The sequence below is a fragment of the Peromyscus californicus genome, unplaced genomic scaffold (assembly GCF_007827085.1).
Source record: "Peromyscus californicus insignis strain IS unplaced genomic scaffold, ASM782708v3 Scaffold_5__1_contigs__length_169319896, whole genome shotgun sequence".
In the NCBI taxonomy this organism is placed as follows: Eukaryota; Metazoa; Chordata; class Mammalia; order Rodentia; family Cricetidae; genus Peromyscus; species Peromyscus californicus.
The window spans coordinates 43452216-43466545 of NW_026294573.1; the positions used below are offsets into that span (position 1 = coordinate 43452216).

Below are 14330 nucleotides of genomic sequence, written 5' to 3' on the forward strand. Positions count from 1 at the left end.
TAGGACTTAATGTTATAGGAAAAAGTAGGAAATATGAATAAGCAACGAAGCTAAAACCATTTACTCAGAAAGCTGGGCGTGGTAGTGTATGTCTTTAATCCCAGTACTCAGAGGCAGAGGCAGGCAGATCTCTGAGTTTGAGGCCAGCCTGGTCTATGAGCGAGTTCCAGGATAGCCAGGGCTACACAGAGAAACCCTGTTTCAAAATACCAAAAATATAAAAATAAAAAGCATTTATTAAGAAACATCCACTAACATTGTCAGGCCAGGTGTGATGGATCTCACCTATAATCCTAGCACTTGGGAGGTGGAGCAAGTAGGATCAGAAGTTCAGGTTATTCTCTGCTGCTACATACAGTTCAAAGTCCAACAGGGCTACATGAGATCCCATCTCAAACAAACAGAAATCTGAGGGAAGAAAAAATTGAGTTGGACCAACAAGATAAAAGTTAGCACTTAGCAGGTCAAAGTGCAACCTGAGTTAAGACCTGTGTTTGATCCTTGAGACTCACATGGTGGAAGGAAAAAAACCACCTCCTGTTAGTTGCTTTTTAATCTCTGTACAAGTGCGTGCGCACGCGCGCGCGCGCGCACACACACACACACACACACACACACACACACACACACACACTGAACTTCATAAAAAGATGGAATGACCCAAGTGTTTCAACAACAGATGAATAGATACTCAAATGTGATGTTTGTTTAAGTGAGTTCTGTCTAACAAGAAAGAAGTGAGGTACTGGTACATGGAGCATAGTTGACCCTAGAAAACATGAGTCAAGCAAAGCATGCTAAAAGTGTGAGTGACATGATTTCATTTAAATCTTTATTGTGGTGGTGGTTATTCAGCAACGTAAATTTGTCTAATTGAAATGCATGATAGCTCTCAGGATGAAGGCACCTCCACCCTGGTAACCCAAGTTCAATCTCTAGGACCCACATGATGGAAGAAGAGAGCTGGTTACTCCAAGTTGTCCTCAGACCTCTACATGTGTGCTATGATGTGCACACCCAAATACACACACCTACACACACACAGACACACACAGACACACACAAAACTAATATAACTTTTAAAAAAATGGGAGTTGGGACTAGAGAGATGGCTCAGTGGTTAAGAGCACTGGCTGCTCTTCCAGAGGACCAGGATTCGATTCCCAGCACCCACACGGCAGATCACAACTGTCTGTAACTCCAGTTCCAAGAGATCCGACACCCTCACACAGACAGACATACATGCAGGCAAAACACCAGTGCACATGAAATGAAAATAAATAAAAAAAGACGTATTTTAAAAAATGGGAGTTGGTCTTCTTTAGTTTTTTCAAGACAGGGTTTCTCTGTGTAGTTTTGATGCCTGTCCTGGATCTTGCTCTGTAGACCAGGCTGGCCTGGAACTCACAGAGATCCGCCTGGCTCTGCCTCCTGAGTGCTGGGATTAAAGGCATATGCCACCACCGCCTGGCTGGGAGTTGGTCTTTAAGAGTACCATTCAGTCTTTATTCCAATTGTAGGAGTGAGTTAAAATCATGGAGAGGACTACATAAGTAGTGAGCGCTCCATAAAAAAGTTCCTTGGTCACACCAGCCGCATGTCTTAACCTGCTCTGCATTTGCTTATGAGTGTTCCTCCTTTCTTCCCCAAAAGTTACAGAAGAATTGCCTTCTCTCCTTAACCAGTTCCAGGATTCTTATGGATGTCCCGTTTGACAGGCAAGTACAGATAAGCATCAGACTGAGGCCAGCAGAGTTTGGTTACTCACATTCTTACTGGAATGTACTTCTCTTGGGATCGCTCTGAAATGTTCTGATTTTCATTGCTAAGGCTTTAAAAGTTGACATTTTCACTTTTGTTTTAAAATTTTTCCTTAGCATATATCATACACAGTACTGGATTTCATTGTAGTATTTTCATACTTGTGTATAATGTGTTGATTTGTTTTAAAGATTTATTTATTATGTATACAATATGCCCGTATGCCAGAAGAGGGCACCAGATCTCGTTATTGATGGTTGTGAGCCACCATGTGGTTGCTGGGAATTGAACTCAGGACCTCTAGAAGAACAGCCAGTGCTCTTAACCTCTGAGCCATCTCTCCAGCCCTAATGTGTTGATCTTATTCATCCCCAAATATGCTCTTGTTCCCATCTACTCAGAGCTGCTTCCTCTTTCCAACTAGTCACTCTTCTTTCTTCTTTTCATGTCTTTATTTGTGTGAACAGTTAGCTTAATTAGGGCTGCTTACAGGGACATGGGTGAGGGTTTACTTACAGGCAGAGGCATGGGCGGCTTACCAGAGGCCGCACCACTGAAGAGAACATCCCTCCCTCTGCTATAAGCCACTAGCTGGATAGACTCTAAGGGAGGGGAGGGGCAGAACCTCAGGAGCCCTCTGCTCTCAGCCTTTAACTGTGTACAGAATTTTTGGAAGGAGAATAAAGGATTTATTTTCACTTGTTATTTATAACTTTGTAAACTTTATGCACCTGTGAGAAAAATAATATTCTGCTTTTCAGGCTTGATGCTGCCAAGCTTGTTATGAGGTGGCTGTGCAGACGTGAGAACCCCAAGATGCAAACAATGGCAGTGAGCATCACCTCCTTCATAGCCCTGAAGGTAGGCGTGCGTCGGCCCCCCCATTTCCCCCTTCCTGGGCTCGGGAGAATGTGGGCATTTCACTTGGGTCTTCTGTTTGCTTCCAGCTCTCACCCGAGGAGACTGAACAGCTTCAGGAAGAGCTCATCATGACAGTCAAGGTGAGCTGTGAGCTGAGGTGATCACCACTCCTACCCCACCATGCTGGGCTTTGAACCCAGGGCCTTGTGCATGCTAGGCAAATGCTCTACTGCTGAACTATATCCTTGGTCCGTAATACCTTTAAGAAAAAAGGAAGAAAGTTATGAATGAAGCTTTTGTTATTTATTTTTTCAATGACTTCTTTTTTAATGTGTATGAATTTTTTTTTTATTGTTGGGTTTTTTTGAGATAGGGTTTCTCTGTGTAACAGCTCTGGCTGCCCTGGAACTCACTCTGTAGACCATACATATACATACACTGCAACTCATGTATATTCACGAATATACACACTCACACAGTAAATAAAATGTAATTAAAAATATATATTAATGGCTTAAAAATACTTGCCTTGGGTAGAGAACCCAGGTCTGGCACTAGAGATCTTTGTATGTGGAGGTTGTGTACCTGTTTACAGTAAACCAGCTGAGGAAGTTGGGTGTTGAGACAGGGTCTCCCCCTGGGCTGGCAGCTAGCAAACCCTGGTGATCTTCTCTCTACCACCCCACAGCACTGGGAGGATGGGTGTACATGACGTGACACCAGGCCAGCTTTTTTTTTTTTTTTTTTCTTCGAGACAGGGTTTCTCTGTGTAGTTCTGGCTGTCCTGGAACTCACTCTGTAGCCCAGGCTGGCCTTGAACTCAGAGATCTGCCTGCCTTTGCCCCCCCAAGTGCTGGGATTAAAGGCATGCGCCACCACAGCCCTGCTCAGGCCAGCTTTTTCCATGGATGCTAAGAAGTGTTTTTCGTTTGTTTTTGTTTTTGAGACAGGGTCTCACTCAGTAGCTTTGGCAGACCTGGAACTTGATGTATAGATCAGGTTAGCCTCAAACTCAGAGATCTACCTGTCTTTGCTGGGATCAAAGTCATACGCCACCATGCTTAAGAAGTACTCTTATTGAGGTAGCCAGGCATGCTGGTATAGGCATGTAATCCAGCACTGGTAAGCAGAGGCAGGGTGTTCTTTGTGAGTTTAAGGCCATCCTGGTCTACATAGTGAGTTCCAGGACAGCCAGGGCTACCAAGTGAGACCGTGTCTCAAAACAAAAACAATTTTTTTTTGTATGTGTGGCACAGGTGTTTGTAGCCAGGCTGGAGCTGGACTGAAGGACTTCATGCATGCTACAAATACTCTATCAACCCAGCCATATCCCTAGCCCCCACTTTTAGGGATCCTCTTCCCTTTATATATATATAGGAGTGAGTTGATCATGAGGTCATTTAACTCTCTGTCTCTTTGGTTTTTAGGAACTTGTAACAATAGTCAGACAAAAGACGGCTGAGAATTTAGATGATGTCACCTTCTTGTTTACTCTGAAAGCACTTTGGAATCTTACAGATGAGTGTCCATCGGCCTGCAAGTACTTTATTGAGAATGAAGGATTGGCCGTCATCATCCAAGTCTTAGAGGTGGGAAGGTGGGACTGCGTTTAGATCGAAAGTTCTTTTCTCCGTGCTGTAGTAACCCGTGCGTTCTCTTGACAGACGTTCTCCGTGTCCGTGATACAAAGCAGAGTGCTTGGCCTTTTGGTAAGGTGACTTGTTTGAATTGATTTTAATTAAAACTAATCCTTACATAGCACCTACTTTGTGTTGGGCACTGCTGTAGTCAGTTTAGATTCAGTTAATCATTATATTCTGAGCAAGCAGATAATCCTTGTACAGTAATCATCTGATGCTGCGAATAACCCACAGCTTAGTGGCTTAAAATAACAGCAGTCTGGGGCTGGGGAGATGGCTCAGTGATGAAGAGTACTGATGGTTCTCCTAGAGGACCTGGGTTCAATTCCCAGCACCCACATGGCAGCTCACGAGCATCTGTAACTCCAGTCCTAGGGGATCCAGTGCCCTCTTCTGGCCTCTGTGAGCACTGCATGCACATGGTGCACAGACACACACAAAATTAAAATAAAAGTTAAAAAAAATATAGTAGCTATCTTATTTACTGAAAACCCCGTAGATGGTGTGTGTTGTGCCGTGCCTGTAATCCCAGCTCCAGGGAGGCTAACAAGTTTGAGGCCAGGCGAGGCTACATAGGAAGATCCTGACTCAAAAATTAAAACCAACCAAACAAGAGAGATTGGGAAACAGCTTAGTTGGTAGAGTGCATGTCGTGCAAGCCTGGGAACCTGAATTTGGATCCCCAGCACCCACGTATAAAGCTGGATGTGGTGGTGCATGACTGTAATCCCAGCACTGAGGATACAGAGACAAGAGGATTCCTGGGGCTCACAGCTGGTCTAGCCAAATGTTTGTGTCTTAGGTTCAGTGAAGGCTCTTGTCTGAATAAGTTAGGAAAAGAGTGATTGAAGAAGACACCAGATGTTGACCTCTGGCTTCCACACGTATGTGCACTACACAGATATAACACACATAAACATGTATACCTCTCCCTATAAGAACCAATGCGCCCATAGTTTGAGCTCAGCTCATGCTACAGTTCTGTTGTTTTGAGGGAGAGATTCCTGTAGCTGCAGGCTGAATAATCTAGGATGATCTGACCCTGGTGTCAGAGTTGGCACTGGTGGTCTGCTGAGTCTTATGTCTCACAGCAGTCTGAGAGTCCCCATCTACCAGAACTTTCCTAGCTCTGCTAATATCAGGCAATGCTGAGATTGAGGGCAGCGGATATGCTTCCATGAGAGGAGCAGCAGAGTCCCATTGCTAAGGAATATCAGGAAAAATTATGTCAAGGGTAAGCAAGATTGTGTGTTCTAATTGCACTCTATCCACAGTGTACAGGAGGGACCCGTTTGTCTCACCTAGTTGATAAGAGGTAGGATGAACACACAAACTCAGCCAGGCTCCAGACCCTCCAATAGGAACCACTTACCTGTAATTCCAGGCAGTTAGTTTTCCAGAAGCTTCTCAATTCCTATGTCTATACTGCCTCTTGACCACGATATCCCACAGTTTAGAAACTTGTTTCCAGAAGAGTTGGAATTTGGAGAAAGGGTGAAAAAGAGAAGAGCAGTAGAAAATAATCCTGAAGAGTTGAATGGAAGCCTTGTATATCTTAGATGAGAAACATCCTACCTGCAGGTCTAACAGATGCTTTTAGTCCGTCTGGGAGCCTGGTAGACTGCTAAAGACTCACAACGACTTTTGATACCCAGAGTTATGCTAATGGTAACTTGTGTCTCTTTGTTGGGGACTAATGTCATATAAGCTTGATACTGAAATAGTGTTTATTAGCAGGGGTCTAGCTGGTTGAGGAAGGCTTGACTAATCCGTATCTCAAAACCAGGGCAGTTGCTGCCTCAGACTTTTCAGCTGTGATTCCTTTGCACATACTAGTGTCTGGACCTGAGGGCTGCAGAAGCTGAAGTGTTAACCTCACTCTGCTCTTGCACAGCTATTGTTTCACCCCTTCAAGCCTTTGTGCTGTCAAATTCAAAGGGGACTCCTGATGAGTGAGGCGTCCCAGGGCTCCTTGTCTTCTTGCAAACCTCTCCAGCAGAGTGTGGCTACTTTGATAGGGTGTTAGTTACTTTACAGAAGTAACATATACATACAAAAAGCTTCCACTGCCTCAGAATGTCAGTGAGCGCCTGGCTGGAAAAGAGGGACATCCACAGTTCAAGGGACTTTGGACATCCTTTAAGAGTTGAACAAGAAACTGAAATCTTAGTTCTGCAGCCACAGGAAATGAATTCTGAGTGAGGCTGGAAGAAGATTTGCTCACTGGAGCCTCTGGATGAGGTTGAGACCCTGTGAGACCTCATTGTAGAGGCGGAGCTAAGTCATGCCCTGTCTCTTGCCTCACAGCAGCTGTGAGGTAGTAAATGCGTGTCATTTTAAGCCAGTAAGTTTGTGGAAATTTATTACACAGCATAGAAAACGAATGTAGTATGTTAAAAAACAACAGCAGGACAGTGTTCCTTTTTAAATTTCACGATAGTACTTGTGTTAGACCGGGAGTCAAACTCCGAGTTCAGTTACTGGCAGCACCAGCCCAACAAGATGGTCCCACTGAGTGCCAGGTTTCTTTGCAGGATTAAACATTAACTGAGAGAGAATACCGATAAAGCTGTTTTTCTCTCGCATTGTGCCCAGCACTTAGTAGGTGCTTTACTTGGTTCTTTGCTGTTAAAGATCATGTTCTTCATGACGGCATGGGATTTGGGTCATAGGCCAAGTTCGGAGGGAGGGGGCCAGAGTAAGTTCTGGGACCGAGTCTCGAGGGAGCCGTCGGGAGGGTGCTGGCTCCTGATCCTTTCTCCCTTCCTGCCCTGCTGTGTTCCGCTGCCCTGTAGAACAACATAGCTGAAGTCAGAGGGCTCTCTCCCAAGCTGGTCTCTCAAGAAGATCTGTTGAGACATCTCGTCAGCCTGCTCCGCAGCACCAATATAGAAGTGAGCTACTTTGCTGCGGGCGTGATCGCCCATCTGACGTGTGACAAACAGCATTGGCTATCCCGTGGCCTGCAGAGGAGTGATCTTCTCCAGAACTTGGTACGGGAATTATTCTTAACAAGATCGATTCTTCGTCTGTTGAATGTTGCCACTCATCTCATTAAATGTCATTAGTGATAGTTTCTTAATGTTTTTTGTCTGTTTGGACTTTGTTGTTTGTTTTTGAAATGAGTCTCTGTGTAGCTCAGACTCTGCTTAAATTCATGGTGATTCTCCTGCCTCAGATTCACTGGACTTTTGGATTGCCAGTGTGGGCGACTGTGCCTAGCTCTAACAGTAGTTTCAGGGTTTTGTATTTGTTTTTAATGGTGTGTATGTGTGTATGAATACTGCCTGCACACAAGTGCTTGGGACAGCCAGAAAAACGCACTGGATCTCTGAGTGCTGGAGTTGCAGGCAGATGTAAGCTGCCCAGAGTGGTGCTGGGAACCAATCTTGGGTCCTCTACAAAAGCAGCAAGTGCTCTTTTAACTGCTGAGCCATTTTTCTAGCCCCTAAAGTTTTGTATTTTCAAGTTTTCCTTGGAGCCAGTGAGATGGGTAATGAGTGGAATTTATCTGCTTGGGTTCAGGTTGGAGAGCTCTGGATTAGGTGGAGCTTACCCAAAGAAGAATCTGCTGTTTCCATGGAAACAGCACAGAAATGCACAGAAAGCCCAGGGGAGGAGGAAAGCAGGGACAGGGCTGCCTCACCATGAAGTCTTTAGAGGTCCTGTTTAGTATGGTGTCCTGCCCTTAATTGTTCTTCAGGTTGCCCATCGGGTTAGCAGAAATCTAGGTCAGTCATTTAGTCTTTTCAGCCAGATTGCTGGTGTTTTTGTTGTGTTTGTCCAGGCAAGGCCTCACTCTGTAGCCCAGACTGACCTGGAATTCCTGGCAGTCCTCTTCCCTACCCTTCCCAGTGCTGGGACTGTAGGTACTGGCCTGGCCCTGCCAGCCTTCTGTTTTCAATCGCACCTCTAATTCATTCCAGAAAGTACCTGGTATGCCAGAGTTTTTCCCTCAGGAGTTCCATTCTTTTTGTTATTTTTTGTTTGTTTGTTTGTTTGTTTGTTTTCTTTTTTATGACAGGGTTTCTCTGTGTAGCCCTGGCTGTCCTGGAACTCACTTTGTAGACCAGGCTAGGCTGGAACTCAAGAGATCCACCTGCTTCCTGAATGCTGGGATCACAGGCGTGCACCACCACTGCCCATTCACTCATATTTTTAACTTGACCCAGTGCTACATCTGTTAAACCAATTATTCCTCAATCTGCTTTGTTTTCTGTTTGCTTCTATTTTAAACCCTGTGGACATTTATTTTGTCAGTTTCTTCTTGCAGTGAAGATAGCTTTTTGTAAATGTCCTGGTGAAATGTAGTAACTTTCTGTTCATCTTTTGCAAGAAGAAAGGATGGGTCTTTTGTTTAAAAAAAGCAAAACAGATTTACCATTCTGTTAATATAAGAATTAAAGAAAGTGTATAGATAAATTCACACTCAATCTACTATCTTAAAAAGAGGTCTTTGCTTTGTTTGAAAAAAATGTTGGTCGCTTTACTTTCATTTTGTATGTACAGATACTTTGCCTGTGTGTGTCTCTGCACCATGTGTGCAGTGCCTGTGAAGGTCGGAAGAGGACATCGTATCTCCTGGGACTGGAGTTACAGACAGTTGTGAGCCACCCTGTGGGTGCTGGGCCTCTGCAAGAGCAGTCAGTGCTCATTTCTCCAGCATGGCTTTTTAAAGTTTATTTTAATTGTATGTGTATGAGTATTTGCTTGTCTGTCTGTCTGTGCACCACATATGTGTCTGGTGCCTGTGGAGGCCAGAAGAGGGTGCGGATCCCCTGGAACTGGAGTTTCAGATGGTTGAGAGCCACCGTGTGGGTTCTGGATTCAAAAGCAACAAATGCTTCACCACCGAGTAATGTCGCTGTCCCCTTACTTCTCACTGGACTGGGCACTGAGTCCGCAAGGCTTCACAAGCTGGGGAAGCACTCTGCCCCGAGCTCTCACACCCCCAGCCTTCCACTGCAGTGGTTTCCATAGGAAGTTGTTCATAAATTTTACACATAGTGGTTATCTAGTTGATCTGGCAACAGGTATATCTAAGATTTTAAAATCAGCCTCATATTAAAAAAATTGTTTCAAATATGTATAAGTAATATGTGAAATAGCAGCCTATTGTGGTAATTTTTAAATAATAGAATTAAACAATGGAACATAACACTCTGGGTTTCTCCTCTCTTTTGGAGTGCAGCGTGTAACCATCGAGAATTGGCCAAGTTCACGGTGTAAGATGTCAGCACTGGTGACCTACAGGTAATCTGAAAGTATTGCAGCCCCCAGTCTTGCCTCTTGTGTAGTCTGCAGAGATAAAGTGTTGTGTCAAGTAGCCTCATGTTCAGATCCTGTGATTCCTCTTGGTAAATTCTAAGAAAAGCTTTAAGACTAAGTTTCCCTCATGAAGAGACTGGCAGTGTGCAGTCATTCATATAAAATGAGACAGTGAATGTGTAGTGTCATATGAAATGCTGTTTCTTAAATGACCCCCCTCCCAAATACAGACTGCATAATACATCTGTCTCCATGAAGAACAGGCTCTGTAGGGGGAATACGGAAAAATCTTATACCGGAGAGCTCTAAATTGACATCTCTGTATCTTTTTAGATCTTTCAAAGCATTTTCCCCACTCCTTGGCAACTTCTCCCAGCCAGAAGTTCAGCTCTGGGCACTATGGGCCGTGCATCATGTCTGCAGTAAAAACCGTAGGTATTCAATGTGCACTCAGAGCAGATGTCTTCCAGCTAATATCCTGAGTAATGATTGAGTTTAGAATTGATTTTAGGAAAATGTTCTACAGAACAAAACCAAACAAAAACTGTAAAAGCTGGGCAGTGGTGGTGCATTTAATCCTAGCACTTGGGAGGCAGAGGCAGGTGTATCTCTGCATTCTAGGCCAGCCTGGTCTACAGAGTGAGTTCTAGGAAAGCCAGGACTACACAAAGAAACCCTGTCTCAAAAAACAACAACAACAAAAAGAAAATGTTCTCCTGGGTCAAGGGAGCTGACTCAGTGGGTATAAGCATTTGCTGCACAAGCCTGACAACCTGAGTTGGATCTCCAGAACCTGTCTGTCTTGTCAGTGTTCTGTTGCTGTGAGGAGACATCATGACCACAGCAACTCTTATAAAAGAAAGCCTTTCACTGGGGACTCGATGGCGGTTTTAGAGGGTTAGTCTGTATCATCATGGCAGAAAGCAGACAGGTGTGCAGATGGAGCAGCAGGTGAAAGCTGTACATCCTGATCCATGGGAACAGGCAGAGACTGGACCTCTCATGGGCTTTTGAAACCTTAAAGCCCATCCCCAATGACACACCCCCTCCAAAGTCACACCCACAAGGCCACACCTCCTAATACTTCCCAAACAGTTCCACTAACTGGGAACCAGGCATTCAAACATAAGTGCCTATGATGGCCATTCTCATTAAAACTCCACACATATGCCATGGAGTGTTGGACTGCACGTGCGCATACATACACACACACACACACACACACACACACACACACACACACACACACACAGACACGCACCTACAAACAAAAATACTAACGGGGCTACAGCAGCACTTCTCAACCTGTGAGTAACGACCCCTATGGGGGTTGAATGACCCTCCCCCCGCCCCCAGACAGGGTTTCTTTGTGTAGCTTTGCACCTTTCCTGGAACTCACTCTGTAGCCCACGCTGGCCTCGAACTCACAGAGATCCACCTGCCTCTGCCTGCCGAGTACTGGGATTAAAGGCATGCGCCACCCCTGCCCGGTTGAATGACTCTTTCACACAGGCTGCATATCAGATATTCCTTCATATTAGATGTTTACATTACAATTCATAACAGTAGCAAAATTACAGTTATGAAGTAGCAGTGAAAATAATTTTACAGTTGGAGGTTACCACAACATGAGAACTGTGTTAAAGGGTCGCAGCATTAGGAAAGTTGAGAACCACTGGGCTAGAGAGATGACTCAGTGGTTACGAATACTTAGTTCTCTTCCAGAGAACCCAGGTTTGGTTCCTTGCACTCACCTTCAGGTGACATACCATCTAATTCCATCTACAGGGGATCTGTCACCCTTTTCTGGCCTGCATAGGTACTTACATGCATACACAAATTGTTAAAATTTTTAAATTAAGCCTAAAATTATTAAATAAAATAAAAAAGATTATTCACCCATGTCTGCTCCGTTTAACCATTGCTAAAAGGAAAGTGGAAATGTCTTACAGTTTTTTTAAAAAGCTACAGAATTACAAGCACATCTGGAAGTGGATGTCTAGCAGCAGAGACATCCTGTTCCTGCTCCTCACAGGTCAGTACTGTGAGCTAATGCTGCTCTTCCTTTTTTGTCTTCAGGTGCTGAGGGTTGGACTCGGCCTTGAACATGCTAGGCGCCAAACAGAACTGGCCTCTTTCTGTGCATGCAATCCTATAGCTTGCTTTTCCTTAGTCACTTATCACTAATACTCTAATATGTGTTGTTTGAGACAGGGTCTCTCTAGGTAGCCCTGAATGTCCTGGAACTTGCTATGTACAAAAGGTGTGTACTACCATGCCTGGATATGTTTTTATTTTATGCGTATAGGTGTTTTTGCCTGCATGTGTGACTGTTTGCCATGTATGTGCAGTGCCTATAAATGCTGGAAGAAGGTATCATGCCCTGGCACTGGAATTCTAGACAAGCCCTGTGGAAGAGCAGTCCAGTGCTCTTAGATTCTGAGCCACCTCTTCAGCCCCAAGAGCTTCTCTTCCTTATTCTCGCTCCAAGATCCTTCCTTCACTTTATCCATTCAACCGGACATTTAGAATCTTTATGTGCATGTGTGTGTACATACAGTGCATGCAGGACCCTATGGAGGCCAGAAAAGAGGGTGTTGGAATCCCTGAAACCAGAATTCCAAGTGGTTGTGGACTGCCATGTGGGTGTTAGGAACTGGATAAACAGATGACATGACCACTCCATCGTATAGTTAAGGGGAAGGATTTTTATTGTAGATAAGAGAAAGAGAACAGCCAGAGGCATCTGCAAGAGTCCTGAGCAGAAAAAGTAGACTGAAGATGGCCAGCAGACCGGACATGGCCAGGGCCATCTGCGAGAGAGGGGAGACTAGCAGGGGACTGAGATTAGAGAAGCAGAGAGGGCACAGGCATGGATATGCAAACATTGAGTAACAGGGCTGTAAGGAGAATGGGTATCTGCAGGGAGGGAAGCCCTGGAGCTGGAGGGAATTCACTGTAGGAAAGGAGATAAGTTTTTTTGCGACAGTTAACAGTTACTTTTGATACTGAGGGAGCCTTGGAGGCCAGCATGAGCTTTGATATGCTAATAGGCACCACCGGTAGCCATATGTCCCTTCTGCCAAAGGTAAGAGACATTTTAGTGGATGGGAACCAGTTTCACAAGTTCCTGAGGAATGCTGGCTTTTATCTAACCACCATAAAATCTCCTATAGTCCAGGCAAAGCTCAATGACTGCTCTTTGGAGTTTGGGGAATTGGAGTTTTCTTTGGGGCTACGAGGAGCCAGCAAAAGAAGTAAGCGCTGTTAAAACTGCTGAGCCATTTCTCCAGCTCTGCTGTGCTCTTTTCCAAAAGATAGACCTAAAGGTATTTTGAAGCATGGAGTTGTCTAGAAAAACACACACACACACACACACACACACACACACACACTACAATGACCATCTGTGGTGTCACCATATCATTTTTTTAACCTCTTTCAATTCCCGGGCCCACGAAGACTTTAATCTTTTCACTGTGTCTTTCATGTGAATGTGGTGAACTGGGAACATTTAAAATGCCAGTTGTCCATGGAGTGTCTTTGTTTTTCTTTTAGCTAGCAAATACTGCCAACTGTTGGTAGAAGAAGGAGGACTGCAGCTCGTGTGTGATATCCAGGAGCGTGGTCAGGCCAATGCCCAGGTGAGGCAGATGGCGGCCTCCATCCTAGAGGACTTCAGGATGTACTTCACAAGCTACCAGAGACCCCCACAGCCCCAGTGCTCTTTCTGACCCAGGGGCCTTTGAGGGGTGCTGCTTAAGGACAGGGCGAAGCCTTTGGGTCATGGAATTTTGAAACCAGTTGTTGGTGTTTATCAATTGACTGTCCTTGGTGGGTTTTGTTTGTTTTTTTTTTTCTGTTACAAAAAGGCCGGGTCCTATTCCTACAGAACGGGGAGCAAAGACTTGAGGGAGACTTGGTGTTGTTACAGTCCCTCGGTGGCTCCAGGTTATGATAGGAAGGTGATCACTGCTGCAGGGAGGAACAGTTGTTACTGCTGTTTGCTTGTTTATACCAAATTGAGAGGTAGAAGGGGAAAAAACAAGACAGGTTTCACTATGTAGCCTAGACTAGCCTTGAGCGCAGCAATCCTATTGCTTCAGTACTGGGGTTGGTTGTAAGCATGAGCCACCACACCCTGACAGTTTTGGTTTTCTTTCCCCCTTTTCCTCCAATTGGAGGAATCAGACCATTGAGTATGTGTGAATGTATGGGGTTGAGGCTTGGTCCTGACTGAAGGTCTTACTATGCTTGAATGTGTGTGTGTGTGTGTGTGTGTGTGTGTGTGTGTGTGTGTGTGTGTGTGTCCGTGTGTGTCCCCGTCCGTGTCCGTCCGTGTCCATGCATGCATGTGAGTGAGGGCCTATAGAGGCCAGAAGAGGTTATTGGGATTGGAGCTGGATGTAGGCGGAGTTTTCCTATCCCACAAAAATAAAAACACTGTGACTTATTAATTACAAATGCTCGGCCAATAGCTCAGACACTGACTAGCTCTTACATTTTAAGTTAACCCATATTCCTTGTTTACACTCTGCCACGTTGTAGTACCCTTGTTAGCATAGCATGTTCATCTCCTGCTCCCTCTGCTTGTGTTGGTGACTCCAGACTTCACCCTTCTTCCTGTCATTCTCAGTTTTGGCTCTCCCACCTAATTTTATCCTGTTCAGCTATTGGCTAGTCAGCTTCTTTATTAACCAATGAGAGTAATTCATATTCACAGTATACAGAAGGATTATTCCAAAGCAGCTGGAGTTATAGGCAGTTGTCAGCTGAGAGCTGAGAACCAAGCTCTGCAAG

General features: G+C 44.8%; 1 protein-coding gene and 1 non-coding gene across 2 annotated transcripts in view; both read left to right on the plus strand.

Moving 5' to 3' along the window:
- Positions 1-14296, plus strand: part of Zyg11a (zyg-11 family member A, cell cycle regulator) — a 41856-nt gene extending 27560 nt beyond the window's left edge. Inside the window, exons 6-14 of the mRNA XM_052717193.1 lie at positions 1654-1718; positions 2523-2622; positions 2709-2762; positions 4050-4211; positions 4287-4331; positions 7058-7255; positions 9454-9515; positions 9864-9961; positions 13089-14296. Of these exons, the coding sequence (XP_052573153.1) occupies positions 1654-1718; positions 2523-2622; positions 2709-2762; positions 4050-4211; positions 4287-4331; positions 7058-7255; positions 9454-9515; positions 9864-9961; positions 13089-13264 (960 nt within the window). The 3' untranslated portion in view covers positions 13265-14296. The remainder of the gene's footprint in view (positions 1-1653; positions 1719-2522; positions 2623-2708; positions 2763-4049; positions 4212-4286; positions 4332-7057; positions 7256-9453; positions 9516-9863; positions 9962-13088) is intronic.
- LOC128098073 (small Cajal body-specific RNA 24) lies at positions 8504-8631 on the plus strand. Its single transcript, XR_008214105.1, has one exon. It is a non-coding gene; the product is annotated as a small Cajal body-specific RNA 24 (non-coding RNA).
- Positions 14297-14330: the final 34 nt, after the last annotated feature.